We start from the raw sequence: 21,472 nt of genomic DNA on the forward strand, positions 1-21,472 counted from the left end.
GTTCTATATTGAAGGCTGAGCTCATCATTGTAATTTTCATCTTTATCCTGGTTCATACTGCTCCTTTCTCTATCTGTAAAATACAGGTTTGCAATTATCTGAAACATCATCAGGATTTTCTGTATTGGAGAGAAGTTCCTTAATACAAGGACAAAGTATTTATGCACTGATTTGAGGGGAAGAAAAAATACCAAAAGGTGTGTGAATGTGCTTTCTTATGCATCAAGAAAATCTTCTCAGTATGAATAAAATCCCCCAGAAAATCTTCAAAATATTAGTTGTAGCAAAAGTTAAGGTAATATAATCACATGGTTTACAAAAACTAAGAACTCCTGAGAGTCACTCACCATCAGCAGTAACTATTTTTTCAGCAAATACAGCAAAATTCTCATTTCTAATTTTAACTTTGGATAATCTCAGCATTTGATCTGGCAATGTGTGTTTTTAATCTCATTTATTATTGAGCTATGGAAGAGAGTTGTGAACAACTCACACATTGCTTGAGCAGTGAAGCAGCAACAAAGCTGGGCACCAGAGAACTTGCCAAGTATGCAAGGAGTTCTATTTTCAGGTATAAACACCAAATTTATGCCAAGATACATAAAAAGCTTGGTGCCAATACTTTTACAGAATCTTAAGAGCTTTAGAAAGTGGATCCATGGAGAGGGATGGTTTTGATCTTGTAGATTTTGCTTAAAATACCTTTTAGAGAACTGGGGACCTGCCACAGGCGGTGGGAGCTCTAACAAGTTTTGGTGTAATCAGATTTTAATTTACTGTAATCAAAGCAAGGAAGGCTCTGTCCTTGGAAAAGCAGAGTTAAACACCCTCAAAGAGCCAAGTTTAGAAGCCAGTGCTCAAAAATACAACAGAGAAAAGTGTTCTGACATTGCAGTTCTTTATTTGTTTTTGAGTCCACGATCTATACAGGTATTTACAAGGCATGGAAATGGATAACAGCACAAAATACAATTGAGGTATAAGCTAAGAGCACAGTATGTCATGTTTCAATAAATATAATTCAAAATTTGTAAACTAAGTGACCAGATAGATGCATCTTGTCTACTAAAACCATATAAAATATCTGTTCAATCTCATGTGAGGTAGAGGACAGTTTTGTGTGTCATGTGATGCAACCACAGCAACGCTGACAATAAGACTGTACATCATTGGCAAAGTATTAAAAATTGTTGAATGCACTGATCATTTTTCACAGGCTTTTCTATGGTTTCAGAATTGTCACTCAACCTGTTGCCTCGAGCTAACACGGACTCAGCTGTTTTGCAGCTACTTTCTGTCATTTGAGAGAATTATACTGGCATGTCAACAGCAATAAATACTTTAGAGAGTGAGGATGAAAACACAAAAAACGTTCTGTCAATCACAGAAAGCAACGTGATGGCAACGAAATATTTCAGACCAACTTTTTATTATTTCCTAGAATTCGTTTAAATACAGTACAGCTGTGCTTTCCTTTAAGTGAGGTATCTCTTAGAAGAAAAAAAAAATTCAATTGATATCGTTACACTTAATTAATTTTCAAATAGCAAAATTTTATACCGTGTTTGCTGTGCTTGATGAAGTGCTTAAAACTCATTTTTCAAGCATTTTCCAACTGAACCACTAACCCTGAAAAAACCAATTTGCTAAGTATTGGAGACACACTATAAAATCATCGTGCAATTCATAAGCAATAACTGCTTTCACAAAAGCTAAAAAAATGACTGCATTTTTAAAATAGATATATGCAGCAAATAGAAAATTCTACAAGCTTTCTGTAAAGAAAACCAATGAACACTCACACTACAAATGTAATGAGCAAAAAGAAAATTGAAATTTGCAGCTTTCTGCTGCTTACTATCAATGGCTTAAATAAAATTACCGAAATATTGCAAGCACAGGTTAATAGGTAGGAGAAATTACGTCTTTTGTAGACTTCACCATGTTATAGAAAACTCTGTTGTGTGGATTAATTACACGAATTAAGTGCAGAAAAAATACAAAGTTGTTATCTTTACTGACAATCAAAATATATACTCTACAAACAAGTGAATTCTAGGAAGCTGACCACAACAGCATTTCGAGGCCAACTTCCCAACTAATGCTAGGAAAGGTTTCCAAAAATTCCATAACACATTCTAGCTATCCCCTCCCCCAGTACAAAACAAGAATGTATGAATAAAACATTGTGACTTCTAAAATTCAGGCCAAGACTTATTTCTTTTCAGGCCACCAGTAGCTTTATGCTCCCACCCAACTTTTCCTACATCACTAATTGCATTTTGCCTTTACTATGTACAGATGGTTTTACATCTAAGCTATCAATATATTAAATACAGAATAAAATTAGTTTAAGAATGTGAAACATAACTACATTCATCTAAATACTCCAACTGAACGATATGTTTTACAAAAACTAAAACACAGACTTAACTAAGTTTGGAGATTTAGATAAAAATCTCTTTTGTTGAGGGACACCTGGTTACACTGTGAATGAAGTGTTTCCAGACTGCCAAAATTACAAGAGTTTTACCCTCTAAGTTCTCATATTTTATTGATTAAAATATACAAAGCATGTTAAATTTCTCTTTTATAAAAGTATAGGAGCAAATTAGGTATTCACTCCCAATCCTACTAATTCCAAAAGGTGCACTAGGCAACTTCCATCTTGGTGTAGGTGTTTAAGAACACAACTTTCAAATTATAGACAATTTTAGGGCTTTGTTCTACAGGTTTCATGTCACAACTACCTGGGAAAATTACTTCTTGCCTGAAAAGGTTAGCAAGCAATGACTGAAGGCAAACCAAATAATACATAAAATGAGCATGCTGTGACTAAAAGCAAAGATCTAATGACTGATTTAGTCTCTACCATTAAGTGTGCACTTAAGTGAGGGCCCTCAAGTGTGCATTCCAAGTTCCTATGTCAGGCTGTAAAATGAACCATTCAACAGAATTAGGATAAGGTAGCAAACAGAAGGTCAACATGTATTTTTTCTAAAACTTAAGAGCATTATTTACAATTTACTAGAAAACTATCTTTCAGAGACTGTGAGCACACAAAGGTCTATGGCACATTTATGTATACATTATTACTTAAAATCAGTATAAAATTAAGTCTACACATATGAAAATTGTTTATGTTACGTCAAGAGCCTGAAAGTAGTATTTAAGAATTTTAAGAGGATTACAATAATTTAAAATGCATTCTAACTTTAGATTAACTAAATGGAATATTTACAAAGCTACTTTTAAGGTCATTTTAATAAATGTTCCATTGGCTTTACCAGCCAGATGTTCAAAAATAATTAGGAGGGCCTTATCTGCAATTGGAATTGGTGAAACTTCCTATAGCTGATGGAGTTCTTGCAACAGTGAAAATTTTGGTAAAAAGGATGGCCACCTTTTTATTGGTACAAAGGACGGCCACAGCATCTCCAGAGCCTCCAGCAGTGACCCAAGTGCTGGCTGAGGCACAGGAGCCTGGGCTGCACCAGCCCTCCATGGCCACTGCTGGCCAAGGGGAACATCTGAGCAGGACAAGAACACAGACAAGACCTGAATGGAAATGGAATATTCACTATCCTACTAATAGAATAATCCCAGCAGGGTTCCAAACACCCAACAGCCCAGCCATGAATACTGTGGTGCATCAGCTGTGGGAACGAGCTGTGGCTTTACCCACACCCACAGCCTGAGCCGGCCCCACCACCCCGAGAGGCAGCACAAAGGGACTCTGTCCATCCCTCAGCAGCACCCAGGTGGGACTGCCCCAGTTCCCAGCTCATCCAACACAGGATCTGCCCATCCCACTGGGCAGGCTCAAGCTCTGCTCCCCAGCCATCACACCTCCAGCAATGCTGCTGCCTGCTCTCCCTGTGCCCACGGGTCTGGTGGCCGGACAACAAAACATTCCTGGTGCTTTTAAAGCAAGTGGTGCACACACAACCAGAACTATTGAGTCAGCTCCTTTCCCTCCAAACCAAGCTGCAAAGACAGGCCTTTTCCTTTCTAGTTTGTTTTTTTTTTCTTTTTTTTTTTCTTTCTTTTTTTTTTTTTTTTGTTGGTTTTCTTTCCAAAGAAAAAAATTTGGAGATGGGAGCTGAAGAAGAGAAAAATATAATCCTGGTATTCTTTTCCAGCAGGGGTTGGAAGATGATCTTTAAGATCCCTTCCAACCCAAACCATTCTATGATTCTCGACACTGACAAAGAAAAATTTTTTTTCATCTAACTTGCTTTACTTGTCAGTGTAAATATGACACAGAGCTCATAAACAAAATTGTACAGTTATTAAAAAAATCATCCTAATACTCCGTGTCATTTAATTTACCACCTCATTTCTCATTCAATTTAAAGATATGTGCAATTTTATCTTTCTCTGTGATATTTAGTCTTGTTATATCACTAATAGAGAAACAAAAAAGAACAGGAGTTTTCAGTTTTACTAGTTGAGGGGAAAAAAAAAGATCAGTGTAGGCTTTTACTAGTGGTTTCATCCAAAATTAACTGAATTATTAAGAGAATATTAAACTTAAGTACCTCAAACCAGAAACTAAAAGTACAAGTTAAAATTATGTTGTGAAACACTAGAATTACTAAAATATTCCTATCACTGACATGATCAGCTGACATCTGCCAGCTGCATCCAATTTTTTGGAAAGAAGTGCAAAAAAAGTTTTTGTTCATCCAACTTTAGCCATGCATTTAACCCACTAGGAACCAGACTTCAGAAGTACTCAGACATTATATATACATAAAACAGTAATTCTGTACAATTACACATTTCCCAATGTTATAGCTTAACAAACATGCTGTATTTTCTTAATTCATGGTAACCCTACCATGCCATTCAAATACAGAGACTATCAAAATGATTTTTCAAAGTGCCATACCTCAGAATTTTATATTTTAAGCTATGATCACAATGTCAGTTAAGGCCTGTTCTATGTGATGAAAGAAAAATCCACAAGTTGGCAAGAAGCTCCAAGTGTGGAGGCTTAGGGTACTGAAGAAATTAATACATATTCCTTTATAATAAATATTCTTTTTCTTGAAAGCGTTAATATCTGAAAAACAGTTAAGTCAAGCTTTCTCAGTTTCTAAAAGGAAAAGCCCCACCTTTAAGCTTTTTATTAATGTTTCTTTCATATGTACTAGACAGAAAACAACAGAAGAAAACTTGTGAATTTTTAACTTCTCAAGATTCCACTGTAACTGCAATTTTTTTTAATTCACAAAACCAAAACAAAACAAAAAACCAACCCCTAATGTTTTCCAGCAGAGCAAGCAAGTGCTGGCTCTAACACTCCTTAGACTGATAATGAGTTGTTAAATAGACAATACTGAAAAGATCAGCTGACTTCACACAATGAAATTATGGGAAAAACTCATGCTGGTAAATCACTTTTGATACTCAATCATCAATCAGTTGTGGCAATTTTGAGCTCTGTCTTACAGACAAAAAGCTGCCTTTACTTTCCTCAGTTCAAGAATATTTAATTCTCACTGAAACCCAAACTATTTAAGACCTTGAAGAATTGAGGATATTTTTAATGTACTTTTATAACTGGATGTGCAATTGATAGCAAAATAAAGATAGCCACATATGTTTTAACAGACAATGTTAAAAGGTGTAGAGTCCTTAAGACTGCATTAGAAATAGACAGAAACTGGTCACTCTAAATCAAGAGTTTCGTATTTTTCATCGTTTGAGAAAAACACCAGTACAAATCAATGCAGATTTTCATTGGCTAGGAAAATCTAAAAATGTCTATCTCTATTTATTTATATCTATGTATATGTTCATCTGGACCTGTCTGGAAATAGAAATCCAGAGAGAACACTTTTTCTCAGCACACAAAAATTGTTCACAATCATTAAAACCAAAACACCCTGTTTGAAGGACACAGTCATGCTTCCTCTTCCAGTTTCTATTTTCCTTTCCCGTTTTTTGAAGATTTCAGGATCTGTAGCTTCAATTCCTTTATCATCATCTCCAGCTTTTCCCGAGCCTCTCGTTCCTGTCTCAGTTCATCCTGAAGCTCTTGTCTATCTGCCTCTGCATGATCCAACCTCTGCCTCAGCTCTGCCAGCTGGGAAACACAAGACACACAGAGGCAGAGTCAATTTTAGCAAACATCAAAGGGTCACAGATGGCCACTCTATGCATCCAAGTATTTCAGTCCACCAGACTTATGCCCTTATCAAGTTATCACTTACCTGCTACACCATTAGCAAACAATGTCAATGTGCAAAGCTGCATAAACGTCATACTATAATTTAAAAAATGAGAAAATCTAATTTTTAAATGCAGATAAGTTGTAGCTATATGAACTGTCACACCAGACTGTCAATAACACACAGAATCTGTCGGGAAAAATTGTGATGATGTTTGCATTGGATGTGCCACAAGTCCCAGAACAGACTGCATTTTTTCATTTCCCAGGTCCATTTCCCTTACCTGACAAAATATTACTTCCTTATTTCAAAGCCCGAGTGTATTTCTAGAAGAAACAAAATCACCAACACTGTTTTCTGATATTCCTTAGTATAAATGAAATCAGAAAATTTTGAGCATAACCATCTCATGTGTGTATGCGTTCAAATATAAACCTGAGTCCACACAAATGTTTTTGTGATATATTTTGTGTTTAAACACAAAAATTAAGTATTCTTTTCCTCTTTGGAATACATCAAGGTTCAAACTTGCTAGAATGTCACCAAAGTTATTTACAGTGACATCTAGAAACATCTTTTCAAGTCTGGGAAAGTTCCTTATTGCTTAGTATACTACTTAGTATACTACCAGCAGTTAAAACAGGGAGAAGACTGGAAAACAGCTATCCTCTCTCCCATTGATTCATGGGCTTATTTCTTACTAAAAGAAATTTATTTATATGTTTTTATAATTTCATTCCATCTAAATTTATTATAATTTAATTCCATCTAAAAAAACCCATCTGCCTTTATAATGATAGGTGTACATCTGTACCTGATGAACATTATGACTAAGCATCCATCTCACTGAGAATTAGGAAGACAACTCATTTAAAGGAAAGAGCAGGAACATACAGGGTATTAATGGTGTTCACCAAGTGCTACAGAATGTACTGGGTAAAGGGATGGCTGTGCTGGTTTTAGAGAAACACCACATTTCATCCCCACTTCTTTAATCAGAAATATTTCAGCAGTTCTTAGCCAACAACAGGCTGTTAGTGCAAGTGCTGACTGCACAAGTGCTGCAGTGAAGTGCTGCAGTGCAACAGTGCCCACTGCCTGCATGCTGCAACATGTCTCTGCCTTTGATTTCCAGCTCTAAGGAAAGGCTCCAGGACTGGTTATTCTGCCTTCCTGTGACTGACAGGGTGAAGCAAGTATTTCAATAAGGAAGTCAAAAAAGGGGGCAAGACGGTGCATATTCAGACAGGCCTAGAAAGGAGAAGAGACTTTTAAGCAAGCTGCAAATACCAAATTCTTAATTCTGTTTAGTGCACAAGGATTCCTCCCAGTCCACAGTTCTGAGACAGAAAAGGCAGCCTGGGCAACTGCTTCAAGAACACATCAGATTAAGGCTTTTTTGGAATGCTGTATACACAGCTTGGGAAAGTTCTCTGTTCCCAAGACCTCTGTTTAACTCTGGTGCTTCTTGGAACCAGAATCTACTGCAAGATGTGATAAATGGGAAAAAAAGGTTCAAATTATACATTGTGAATAGATCCACCCCAGAGGTAATAACAGAGTAAACTTTTACACAAGGAATGTATGTAGTTTTCAAAGTCTAACCTCAAAAGGAACACACAACCAATCTCCTTGGGGAACAATTCACAGTTTTCACCCTCCAAAGGGAGTGAGCTGCACCAGCCCTATAAAACATGCTGTACATGATGATCTCCATAAATTAGAACACGTTGTTACTTGCACTAACAGGGCTTGTACCAGATGTTTAGTAAATCAGGCCTTAGTCAGAGAGGATTATTTCTGTCAGCAAAGGCCAGGAATCAGTGGAGTGGGACGTCATGAAATTAAATTCATGAGAAGGATTTACGATGCGAGTCTCTGCCCTACTCACCAAAAATACCAAAACCTGTCTCTCAAGTAGTGCCTGTTTCTCAGTTTGAGTCAGTCTGAACAGGAAATACACACAGTTGTGAACAAAGGACCACAGAACTTTACTGAGCTCAAGTTTTAGATTTTGTTCACTTTAAAAATGAGCCTGTTAGGATTAGTTTTCTGTGATATGGTGTGAAATTTAAAAAAATTAATCATAACTACATCTGATTTTTTTAAAGGGGCATTCCAAGGTTCCCTTTGTCATTAACTATATTTTTTCCCTTTGGAATAACCTCCAACATAAAGAAGCAATAGTAAAAGCTAAAAGGAAAGTGAGAGAAAAAAACAACTCCATAGGTTTTGACATATGAATCTAAGAGGCTAGAATGAGAGACACCAATATGATTTTCACTTCCAAGAAAAGTCTTGGCCAAATGTTTTGTCACAGCCCAGAAGGGGCTCATCAGATACTGCAGAAGGTTCTACCACCAAGGAACATGAGGAGCAGCAAGGTATGCTGCTATTCTGACAAAAAGAAGGTTCAGAGGTTTGGAATTATTTTTTTTACATAAAGTAATGATAATGTTTAAGTCTGTATCACGGGCAAGCCCATATACATTAAAAACAGAATTTGTTTTAAATGAGGGTGTGACAGACCTCAGGTTTAAGTTTAATATTTCATCAATAATATATATTTCTGTAAGTTACATTCTACCTCAGTTTCAATCAAGGAACAGGAACATAAATATTGCTGACACTGACCTATTTTGGTATCTGTCTGTGGTGTCAGAACAAACAGAGAAAACGAAACCTTAAGGTGGCTGAACAACACCTTCACAATTTCCTGATACACTAAACATGTTTTGTTTGAAACAAACCTTCCCTTCTCACCTGTGCTGCATATTCAGCTTCTTTATCTTTTTCCAAATTGGAGTCACAGCTACATTTTTGCTTCATCACTTGGTCCAGTTTCTTCTCCAAGTCTCTCTGCTCAAAATAAAATTCTTCCATTCTTTGCGCATGCTCTGCTTGCAAACATTCGAGTTCTTTTTGTAAATTCTGCTGCTCTTCAGTCAATTCCTTCATAGCTTTAGAGTTGCTTAACATTTCCACTTCCTGTAAAGAAAGATCAAGATCACATACTGCTTCCTTCTAACACCAGAAAAGTAAAAAAACCTCCATTTAAAAGTGTTTCTGGAACCAATGAGGCCAAAAAGACCATTTGTAACTACCAATAACAACAGCCTGATAATGGTATTTATCTACTTATCAATGACAGCATGGAATTCTGTAACATGTATTCTAATTTTTAAGAAATTACTTTTACTTCCAAGTACATGGAGCTTTCAGAAACAAATTTGCATTTCCAGCAGTGAACCTCAGGAAGCAGAAGCACTGATTCACTAAAATATACTTTGAAGATGCAAGAAGTGTAGCACCAGAAAACAAAATCAAGTGTTTGATTTCTTTGTCCACTGACATTTTGATATTTTTAAACTCGTATTTTTTTTAAAACTTATCTACAAGCTTAACCTCCAACAGCAGAACAACTTTGAAGTAGCAAAGGGTCTAGGGCCTTATCTGAGCTCCTAGATTCTGAGATTAACATTTAAATTAAAATAAAATAAATTATAATATTAGCTCTGTTCCATGGATGTAAGAAGCAAAGACAGTACTGCACTGAATTCAGAAAACAGAAATGTCACAAATGAACACCAGCTTTTAAAATAATCCATTATTAAAGAAAAGACTAAAAATAAAATCCCTAAAAGCATGGCTTAGCAAATGGGAATAGGAAAGTGGTATTCTTTTTTATACAGGGCAGTGATAAGACCATTCCTAGAATACTGATATCTGCATCTTTAAAAACCTGAAACTGAGAAATTTCAGAAGATACAGCAAAAGCAGGAGCTCCTTGGACCCAGCAGCTGCAAACTGAAGAGGCACCACTTATTAGTGGGCTCAAAACTCATGAACATAAGGGACACTGAAGATCTGGTGTCTGGATTTAAGCTGAGACAAAGATGATCAGTGTGCTCTGGTGTTTCTAAATGATGCAATCTGACTGAGGAGCCAGCCAGCCCACAGCAGCTCCCTGCTGCCCAGGGGGAAAGGCACTCGGACTGCCACGGTACCATTTGGAGCTGCTGCTTCCTCCGCAAAATCGTGTTCAGCTTCTCCTGCTGCTTGATGTAGGTTTTCATGACTTCTTCCATGATCCTTCCCTTGTCATCCTCACAGCTGATGTCCTTCATGAGCGTGGGGGACAAGGTTGGTGCATCAGCACCTCCCTCAGCACGGCCAGAGTCCCTGGTGATTTTGGAAGAAACGCGCTCACACTTTGCACCTCTCGCAGCACGAGCTGACACGGGAGGATCTACACAGGAGAAAACAAGAGAAGAAGAATCACAAAAAGTTCAAATTCCAGAGTGAAACAAATGCAAAGAAAACCGAGATTACAAAAAGGTGGCGGGAATTTTTGGAAACCTGAAGTGACATCGCAAAATTCTAGCTCGGTGTAAAGCTTTTCAAAATTCTGTGGTATAAAAATCAAAGCCCTCAATATAATTCTCACTACTCACCTAAACGTTTATTTGGCTGCTCCACCCCGGTTTTCAAGTCAATTTTTTCCTGTTCTTCAAGAGAAAGCTCTGGATAGGAGGCAGCTTTTTTGTGCTTTCCACTACTGAGCTTCTTCTCTGACTGCCCAGGTGAGGATTTATTAACTTCTGAAGCTTTTACTGATGTTTTTGCAACATCCTTATATTGAGATGCAAGAGACACATTCGGGGCAACCACTTTATCACACATATAAAGGTAGTAACTGAAAAAACAGCAGAAAAGTAAAATTCAGAGGTAAGACATAATAAAAGATGGCTGGTTGAGAGCAGAAAGTTTAATTGAACATGAGTTCAAACTGTGAAAGCATCAATGAAAAAGAAGCATGTAGTTTTTAATTTTTCCTATGCAAAAGGAAAGCCTAACAACCCACTTAAACTTTACTGAGTAGATTATCTAGATAAGGTTTTGAGGTTATCAAACAAGCAGATTTTTCAAAATGGCTTATTTTTAAAAAATTACAGTAAATCATATGAAGGCTTCATTTAAATGCCAAGAGTGAAATTAGAATGCCACTGAATCCAGACTCCCCAGCATTTTCCTAATCCTTATATCAGCAATGGAGGATGGGGAGGTGATCAGTGAAGAGGGAATGAGCACCCCACTTAAGTAACAAAGCTGTGTTCTTCCAGTGCTGGGGCACATCTGAGACCAATGCTGGACCTTCCTTCCCAGTATACTGAGCTGCCCATTTGGATTTTCACAGCTCCTGGGAGCATCTCTGTGTCCCACCTTCACTTCAGCCTAGTACAGAGGGAAGAGAGCCCCAGGTGTGCTCAGGTCAGTGCCAAGATCACCAGTGTCACTGGAGTTCCAAGTGATGTCTTCAACATTTCCCTTTCTCCTGGTTTTGAAGGAAGGCACTGGCAGAAACACAACATGAAGGCCCATCACAGAAGTTCCTCCACTCCCCTCTCTGTGTGGGAACCAGTGTGATGTGTGTGCACCAAAAAGGGTCTGCTCTGACCCAAATTCAGGACCTGTGCAACCACAGGGGGTGAGGGCAAGAGGAGCATCAAGAAAAACCATTTCCCTCACTGCTGCAGGTGACAAATTGGGTAAGAAGTCAAGGAAATGCACTTGGTTTCTAAAACTAGGAAACCAGCCCACAGACAATGCAGCTGCAGTCCTTGTTCCACAGTGGGAGAAAGCCTTCAAACACCTCTTGGAAGTCTTTTCTGGAAGGAAATTAAGTGGTCCTCAGGGTAAATACGCCCTGTGCAGCTTTTCCACATGTATGTATTGTATTACCATATGAAAGATACAAGTTACCTCTGTCATTTCTACTAAGAAAGGGAAAATTTTAATTACATTTCAATTGTATTGCCTGCTGAAGAACACCCACAGGTCACAGCTTGAGTCATAACAAAAAACACTCATAAGCAGTTCTTTAGTATTTACACTAAGAAATGCATAAAAATTTAGGGTTAAATTATTCTCGTGTGATACCTGAAGAGTATTCCTAACAGTTCAGGTTGCAAATACATTTTTTCTGTTTGAATTATACTTAAATAGCCAAAAGTATTTGAACACTTCACAGTGCTTATAGTTCTATATAGGAAACTCAGTTACCTGGGGTGGAAAAAGGAAGGTGGTTGAGGATCAGTTTCTGCTTCTTGCTTTATAACTGGATACCACTGCGATAATTCCAGGTTCTGCTGTGGCTCTGCCTAAAGGAAGTAAAATAAACTGGTAATTGAAACATGGATACAGATTATTTACATTTTCATAAGCACTCCTCAGAGAAATGGCATTTACACCATTAATACAGGTACACCAGAGAAACTGGGGCACTGGGAAATGGGGTGTCTTTGGCAAAGGTGCAGGGTGATGCAACCCACAGAATTCTTTGATCTCCAATTTACCACTGTGGGCAAAAGAGCAATGAAATGAAAGAAAAACGTCTTTACAGATCTATCTAAAAGCTCTGCTGAGTTTCCAAAACTCTTCTAAACAAGCCTGGGAGAAAAGCAGAAACTAGGATTCCCAAAAGGTTGTAGGAGCTTTTTGTAATAATGTGTCTATATAAAGTAAGCAACTGCCAGATACTTTATTTCAAAATTAAATGGAACAGTGTGCTGGTGTTCCAGGGACAGAACTTTCTTCAGTCATCACAAATTTTTATTACACAAGTAGGCAAAGCTGCTCCCAGTAGCATGAAAATGCCATTCCCTTTGCAGTAGCAAACAAAATTTACTCAGGTGCATCAGAATATATAATCTTAAAAACTTCTGTGTATTTTGCATTTGGAAAGCAATTCTTGTTCTGTGTGTCTTGAGAAATATTTTTGGAACTACTCTTTACTAGAAATTCCTGGTGATACTTTGCGTTCCCCTGCAAAGTTGCTCTTAATTTCAAGTGAAAGGTGTCTCACCATATATTTACAATATTCTCAGAGCTAAGAAATTGATTGGTAATTTCAGTGTATTAGAACAGCCTTGGGACATGGGGTTTTGGGTGGGGTAGCAGCCTGTGGTTGGTAGCAGCCTGTGGTTGGCTGACCCCAGGCAGCTGCCAGGCACCCACAGAGCTGCTCCCTCAGCACCATCCCCGGGGCACGGAAGGGAAAGAGCAAGAGAGCTCCTGGATGAAGATAAAGCTGGTTTAAGAGGTGAAGGAAAGAGAAAAACACAAGTGAAGCAAAGGGCATGGCTCAGTCCCTCCCTCAGACAACTGCCCAGCCACCCTCCAACAGCCTCCACCTTGGATGCCAAACCCTCTTTCTCCTCCTTCTATCCCAGGTTTTATTGCAGTAGCCAGAACATTGGTATGTTAGCCACAGTTTTAGCCACAAATCCAAAGCCCAGCACCACACAGGCTGCTACAAAGTAAGTCAACACCATTCCAGCCAGATCCAGTACCTTCCACAAGCTGCTCAATTAAAAAACAGCCCATAAAGCTAAAAAAAGTTAAATAATCTTGTATTGAAACCTTTATGTAGTGTTCTAATATCTTCACAACTTCTTATGTGCTATATAATCAGAGAAGTTTGTATTTTCCCACCCTGGAATAGACCTTTAGAGAACTTCATCCCTGGCAGTGACACCAGTGTGAGCTGAGCCAGGGTCTGCAGAATCCAACGTCCCCAACCCTGGCAGGGACCAAGCCCCACCTGCCCCATCCTGACCAGAACTCCCACCCCAGGAAACTCAGCTCTCACAATGAAACTGAAATTCAAGCCCTGCAGTTCCTCAAATCACTTCCAACACAGACAGAAAGGAGGGAGGGAACAAGGAAGAGAAGCTCTGGAGTTGTAAAGTCATAAAAAGGCTTTAAATAAAAAAGATTTGAATAATCTCTAGAAAAACGGCCTCATCCTGACACTTGGCAAGTTTTTTCTACTTACTCAGATCATTCTAATAATTTAAATAATCACATATAATCTACTTATACTGCAGCTAGTATGCAGTGATCTGATTTGAGCTTCAGATCATATTCGTCCATATTTCAGGACTCACATTTTAACATGCTTATATATTTACATATGAAATTATCAGGTCATCTCTATTTTCAAATTACTAGGTCAGATTTTTGCCTTTTTTTTTTTTTTACCTATTTCAAGTGGAAACTGAATTTACTATCTACCCATTAGGTGAATCTTGCAAATGAATTTCACAGCATGCAATCAAATTTTTTACTTAGGAAAGAAAATGAAATGTTAACATAAATAAATGAAGTCTTTTTCTAACAGGATTTTTCCCTCACCATTCAGGTAAATGAAATAAGGCATCTATTTATATATATATATATCCATTTCATTACCCAACAATTTGTTTATTTTAGAAGCTCTTAAATAATTCTATGAACACAATAAGTTGAATTGAATTGCTTCTACTCAAACTGTTAAAATGGTTACATGAAAAATTACTTGTTTTTCTTTAAGGTTAATTGGAGATAGCTGTTCTTTAAGGAAAAAAAATACATAGGTAAGTAATGTTTCAGTGTAATTATTAAGCCAGTAGTTTTAGCAGAGATTGGATTTATAAAACCCCCACACTGTGACCAGCTCAAGGAATCAGCCTGAGAAGGAAAGCAAAGTTTTAGTGCAGAGACGATGAGAAACTGTCGCAAAGTCAAAGGGAACAAGGATCTGTCAGTGCAGGAATCAGCAGAGACTCGGTGACAGCTGTTCCATGAAGAGCAGGTGGATGTTGCACTGCAGCCTAGAACTCCACAGAAAATTGTGACAATCAAGCACAGATTACAGCTTTCTTGTTAGCACAAAGAACAGAAAGGAATTAATCTCAAGAGTACTTTGCTCTTAAAATATTGAAACAAAAGTGTATTTGCACTGTGAGGTGAATAAACTCAGAGTGAAATGCTAAGGAGGAAGGCAAAGCATGGCATCCAGGATGCTCCAAGGACTGTGGGATTTAATTAATTCATTATTACTAGATGGGGAAAGACCTAGCCAAGGGCAACTGTTCTTCCTGGGTCCTCCAAGACAAGCACAAAGGATGTGTCAGCACTTTTGAGGACTGACTCAGCAAAGGTGGTGAGGAGGTGACAGAACAGCAAACAGAACATCCTGCAATAAATTCCCTTAGGAGTGTAAGGAAAGGGAATGTCTGCATGTTGTACCTGATACCTGAAATGAGGAAAAGAAGTGGTGGCTGCTCCATCCCTGGAGCTGTTCAAGGTCAGGCTGGATGGAGCTGTGAGCAATCTGGTCTAGTGGAAGGTGTCCCTGTCCAGGCCAGGGGGGTGGAATGAGATGATCTTTAAGGTCCCTTCTAACCTAAACCATTCTGTGCTTCTCCGAAGCAGCCTAAGCTCCCCCAGGGCAAGGAAAAGGAAACTTTATCCACCACTGCCCTCTTAAACTTTTTTACTCTTTTCTACTTCCCACATGAATATCCACAGGATGAAAAAAACCCAAAACCTCCCTCACCATTGTACTTTGCTCAGGTTTTCACAGCTTCTGACCCTGTTTTCACACGTTGCTTTGTAAGAAAGAACTACAAAGGTCTGCAATGAAGGCCTGCAGAAAGTTTTACAATTTCATGTGCACCAATCCAGTCCAAATTACTGCCACTACTCATTTCAGCTGGGTTTTTTTCATCTCTACAGATGAAACTGAAAGATCTCATTGTCTGAAATCTGCTGCTGTGGGAAGAAAAGCAGCATTTATAGGTGTGAACATAGAAGAGTATTTCCACTGCTGCATCCACCATGCTGTAGCTCCTTTCTTACACTGGCACTGCAAGAATAAAGACTGACATGTCTTTATCAGTTGAAAAGCAAAGTCTCTTTGCTAGGAGACTGCATCTTCAAATAATTCAGCATGTGGAAGCATGCCATACTGCAGACTTCCATGGGAATCTGCTGGTAAAATCTCTTCCTGCAGACTGGCACCACTGTAACAATACCTGTTACTACAGTCAGCCTTCCTGCAACACCAACTTTTCAGAAATTTGTGCTGAAAGGTGTCAGCTCACAGCACCCCTTTTTGGGCTCAACCATCTGTGCTGCTCTTGCTGCTATTTTGAAATCCACCACAAAACATCCAACAGGCAACATGGATTTATCAAACCAGCAGCCGTCAAACAGACAGAAACACTGAATACATGGAAAAGAAACTGTCATGGGGCAGAAACCATTAAAAGCCCATTAAAGTCTATACCCCAAAACTGTGTTTTCTATGAACATCTATGATATTAATGTTTCTCTGCTGCTTGTCCTATTATTTAAAGTAGCAGCTCTCCAAGGGACAAATAAGCTCTGTATTTTGGAACCACAGCACAGACTTGCAGCAGTATTTTAGGAAAAAATAAGATGTCTATTATTAACTATTGTCAAGATACCGGCCCACAGCTCATTACTTGGGCTGCTTAAAACCCCCTCTTTTTGGCATATTTCACTGCACAAGTGGTTTAAACAGAAAGCTCTTGCTGAACAAGCAGACTTTGGGCTTCTAAATAGCCATTTAGCAAAGCACCATTACCCTGCACACAAGTCATGAGATGGGTGGCCAGCAAGCCAGGTTGCCATCCAGCCTACGTTGCATGCTGGAGTACAAATAACAAATGAAGAATTCATTTGTAACACTTGATTTTCAAGCTCCTTTCTGCTTTGCTCAGCTGCTGCAGCACACGCTGCATAAAACCTACTCAAAGGTCAAATGGGAGAACAAAAATTTTCACAATAGCCTGAATTTTCCAGAGTCTGTACACCTTGGGACAGAACAAGAACCAACAAAGCCAAGCCAGCTCGAATGGTTACTTGCAGCCCAAAGAGGAAAGAAATTACCACCCCTCTTAATGAGAAATGTTATTTCCATGGTGAAGCTCTCACAAATTTAACTTAGGCTTGATGTGACAAGTATTCCCACTTAGAAAAGCCAAGTAATGTGCTTCTAAAACAAGTACTTATGTATGAGCAGAAAGAGATCTGGGAGTTTTACACCAGGTGAACTTACTTTGGACCGAGTTCTTTTCTGATTTTTCTCACTGAATTTCTCCTTCATTTCCTCCAAGAGGTGCTTCAGCTCTCTCTCCTCGGACGTGCCCAGGTATTTTTGGTTAATGTGCAGGTAGCAGTGCCACTTGGCCGACTCAAACCCCCAGTGGCAGGTCCTCTTGTCAGGGGATCTGTGTGAATGCATCACGAAGGTCTGGGGTGAGAACATCCCGTAGCATTCCAAGCACTGGATACACGGGTCATCCGGGGCAAGGTAGAACTGAGGTGCAAACAACCCCTGGCACTTGCCCAGGCATTCGTGCTCTACTTCAAAGGCACTGCCAGTCTCTTTCAGCTGGGCCAAGGTGTTCTTACCAGGGAGGAAGCTGCCACTTTGGGGAAAAGTGCGAGGGCGCAGTAAAGCGTTGCATAGTCTCTGAGCGTCCGTCAGCGTGATGAGCCCGCAGGACGGAGCGTTGAACGGAAGAATTCCCAAAACCTTCAGAATGTGAAGCTGGTCAGAAGTGCACCTGGAGCAGTAGATGTACAGCTCATCACACACCGTGTTGATCTGCTGCAAGGAGAAGTCTCGGAGAACCGAATTCAACACTTGAGGCAGGCAAAGTCTTTTTTCCCCTCCGACTTTGAAACAAGAGATGGATTCCCCCTCCAGCAGGGTCTGCGTGAGTTCCGTAGAGCTGTCTGGAGGGATGAGCAGCGGACCAGAGAGGATTTGTGGTGATGGGAGAGGCAGGAAGACAGTGGGTGACATACTCTCCTGGGAATACCGAGCTGAAAAAGCTGCAGGTCCACCCAGCGAACTCTGGCTGCTTAGGTGGAACTGTGCCAACGTGTGTTTCAAACCTGGATTTAAACTCAAAGGCTCAGATAGTGAAGCACTGTTTGCCTTGGTGGTTTCCCCATCAGCCTCCACCGGAGTTTCGCCATAGTCATCCAGGTTTTCCTTCTTTATTGTTGGCAACTTATTTATTACTACCTGTACTTTGTTATTTACATGCATTTCTGTCATTGCTTTTTTCAGTGGAGGACTCCCATCCTCTTGGATCCTGCTCCTTTTTTGGTCTGAGACCAGACCTAGAGGGAAGTTTATCTGTGGGCTTTCCATTGCTTAACACTGAGCTTTAATTAAGCCAGTCCTGAATGTGCATTTTCTTGCTTTTTCATATAAAAAATAGTTTCATGGGATCTTGGATTACCTCAGGTACACCAAGCTGCACGCTCCTTTCATTAAAACATTACTTCTTCAGCATCCAACAGTAAAAACTGTAACCCATTTTGCATGTACTACCGTAAAATTACTAATGGAGAGGTTACACTATTTTCTTAAGTTATTTGCTCAATTTTATAATATAAAAACCCCAATGCAATATGTATACAAAAGGTTTTCTTCAAAGCCTAGCCACTACTTTACACAGTAGTCTTGTCCAGCAATTCAATAAAAAACGATGCGCTGATGCATGTTCATCCTCGTTTTTTTCCTTTAAAAAATATACTGTCTTTTCAAATAAGTCTCTATTTAAATATTAAAATAGAAAAATGGGCTCAGTTAGAAGAATGTCAATCTTAACGAATAGTACTTTAAGTTGTGTGAAAATTTTATTCAGCACTTTCAGCTTCCAGAGATCAAACACAATCTTAAGGGCTTGCTTTATTGTGCTGCCAGCTTTATGATTTCACCACCACCACTGTGACAGCTACTATGGCAGTTCACAAATAAATCCTGAAATTAAAGGCTGATCCAGAGCGACGGCAAAAACTGAACGTCCCTAGAGAGTCACCTTTCGCACAGATGTCACTGGAGTGTGTCACAATTTTCCCAGCCCAAGTTATTAGCAATAGAGGTGAGATCCAGGCCATGGGCTGAATGCATGCCGTGTGCTAGCACAGAGTTCTGCCCGTCCTTCCTGATAACCTGTGAAAGAGAGAGAGGCCATCACAAGCAATCCCAGAGTCTGCTCTGTACCTAAAGGGGCTTCAAGAGAGCTGGAGAGGGATTTTGACAAGGGCAGAAGCGTGACCGGAGTCACAGGACAAGAAGGAATGGCTTTAAACGGAGAGAAGGGAAGGTTTTGATTTGACACAAGGAAGAAATTATTCTCTGTGACAGCAGTGAGGTACTGGCACAGGTTGCCCAGAGAAGCTGTGGCTGCCCCATCCCTGGAAGTGTCCAAGGCCAGGCTGGACAGGGCTTGGAGCAGCCTGGGATAGTGGAAGGCGTCCCTGCCCATGGCGGGGTGGGGGTGTCGGAAGAAGATGAGCTTTAAGGCCCCCCTGCAACCATCCGGGACTCCCTGCCAGAGGCAGGGTGCGTTCCCCAGTAACTCGCGGAACACCGCGACAAGCCCCGACCGACGGGCGCTACCGGCGGGGGAGGGGGCGGTCCGGAGCGGCTCTCCCGGCGTGCACACCCGAAAGGACGGGCGCTCCGGCGAGCCGCGGGCCGGGCACCGGCCCCCGCATCCCGGGCACCGACCCCTCGCCCCGCAGCCCCTCCCGGGACGCCGCACGCCGCCGCTCCCTCCCGCGCCGTGACTCACCCCGGCCCCGCCGGCACCGCTCCGGGCACGGCTCAGCCCTTCCCCCTCCCGCCGCCGGGCTCGCCCCTCCGCCCTGCCCGGCTCCCCGCTGTCCCCAGCCGTACCGCGCCGCTCCGCCGCCCCCGTGTCCCTGCCCCCCTCCCATCCCCGGTACCCCGCTCCCCCTCTCCCCACCGCCCCCGCGCCGCCTCTCCGCAGCCGCCGCTCCCTCCCATCCCATCCCCCGGCGGGCGCTCCCGCCCTTCCCCCCCGGCTCCGCCGCCCCGCTCCCCGCCGTTCGCAGTAAGTTCCCCGGCTGCTCACCCGGCGCCGCGGGGGCTCCGGCGGCCGCGGGGAGCGGAACAGGCGCCGCGCTCGCGCCGCCCACCCGTGACCTCACTGCGGAGACCGAGACGGCGGCGGCGGCGGCGCGCGGGCACGAACCCGCCGGCGGCGCGCGCCGGCCCCGCCCACTGTCTGGGGCAGCGGCGGGAGCGCCCGCCCGCCCCTCCCCCGCCCGCCGCCGCCGCCTCAGCGCCGGGAAACCCGGCCCGGCCTTCCCCCCCCCCCCCTCCACCGCCGCCGCCCGCGGGGAAAGAGCAGGAAGATAAATTAAAAATAAAATAAATAAATATATATGTGTAATATGCATTAAAAAGTGAATGTACATGGAAAAGTGTTCTTTCTGCCCGGGTTCCCCTCAGCCCGCCAGGTCAGAGCCTGCCCCGCGCCGCCCTGTCGCCGTTCCCTCGTCGGCGGCCGAGAGGGGCCGGCTGAGGGACAGGGACGGGGACGGGGCATCTGGGGCGGGGGAGGGAGAGCGGCCATGGCAGAAGGGGAAAAGCCGGACTGGAGGAGGGCCAGGCGCTGTCGGGGAGCTGTCGGGCGTGTCGCTCGCCTGAGGCGCGACGGCGGCGGCGGCGGGCAGAGGCCGCCAGCGAGGGGCTCTCCGTGACTGTGCCTCAGTGACTGTCCCGCAGCGAGGCTCCCGCAAAGAGGTTCCCCCACTGTCTGTCCCTCAAAGAAGGTCCCTCAGTGAGAGTCCTTGAGTGCCTGTCCCCACGAGGGTGGGCTGTGCTCTGGCACCCCACTGCTGGGGACAGGGAGACGCGGGGAAGGCGGGACAGTGTGAGGGTGCCTGGCCCCGCAGCAGTGTCCTTCGCAGTGTCCTTCGCAGTGTCCTCAGACCGCTTCCTCCAGTCACGGGCTCGCAGGAGATGCTGAAGCGCAGGAGATGTTTTGGGAAGCGAAATGATCAAACCGCGGAGAGGCGGGGAAGATGCTCTTCAGGGACAGCTTAGTCGCTGTACAACTCGTTCATGTATTACAAGTTTCTTCTGCCTGCAAGAAGCCCAAAGCTTTTCAGTTTACATCTTTGTGAAGACAGCGCTTCAGCTGGGATTACGGCGCAATCCAATTTGCCGTTTCCTTTCATCCCACACAGTTACATATTTTGATGTGAGCACAAAAGCACAGCACATGAAAATGGGGCAGTTGTACAATCACCAGGCACCGCTTAGCACCGGCCAGCGCTGCCCTAAAGCCGTCCCAGGAGGATTATGGCACAGCCACAGAACCTGCCTCGCTACTGAGCGAGGCATTTGGTGCTCTTTAATCCTTGACTTCACACCTTTGATATGCTCAGGTTTCCTCCGGGCTGGCTCGCTGATGGAGAGGCCCTTGAGCATCACTGCAAAGCTGCTGCACGAGTCACCTCTTAACTCGCCACATCAGCTGCACTATCTGCAACAATATCTACAATTTCTTTGGATCCGAGTGATCTTTAAGGTCTCTTCCAACCCAAGTCATCAGGGTTTTATAGAAAAGCAAACATTTTTGCAAAGAATACTAACACCCACTACTTAT

General features: G+C 42.0%; 1 protein-coding gene across 1 annotated transcript; it reads right to left on the minus strand.

Moving 5' to 3' along the window:
• Nucleotides 1-881: 881 nt before the first annotated feature.
• Nucleotides 882-19,996, minus strand: SKIL (SKI like proto-oncogene). Its single transcript, XM_066556596.1, has 7 exons — nucleotides 19,931-19,996; nucleotides 17,089-19,002; nucleotides 12,243-12,340; nucleotides 10,634-10,875; nucleotides 10,187-10,428; nucleotides 8,943-9,167; nucleotides 882-6,094 (listed from the first exon to the last, which is right to left on the minus strand). The coding sequence occupies exons 2-7, from the start codon at nucleotides 18,193-18,195 to the stop codon at nucleotides 5,933-5,935; spliced, it is 2,076 nt and encodes a 691-aa protein (XP_066412693.1). The 5' UTR covers nucleotides 18,196-19,002; nucleotides 19,931-19,996; the 3' UTR covers nucleotides 882-5,932.
• Between the last annotated feature and the right edge of the window lie 1,476 nt (nucleotides 19,997-21,472).

Source organism: Molothrus aeneus, chromosome 10 (genome assembly GCF_037042795.1).
Source record: "Molothrus aeneus isolate 106 chromosome 10, BPBGC_Maene_1.0, whole genome shotgun sequence".
Taxonomy (NCBI): Eukaryota; Metazoa; Chordata; class Aves; order Passeriformes; family Icteridae; genus Molothrus; species Molothrus aeneus.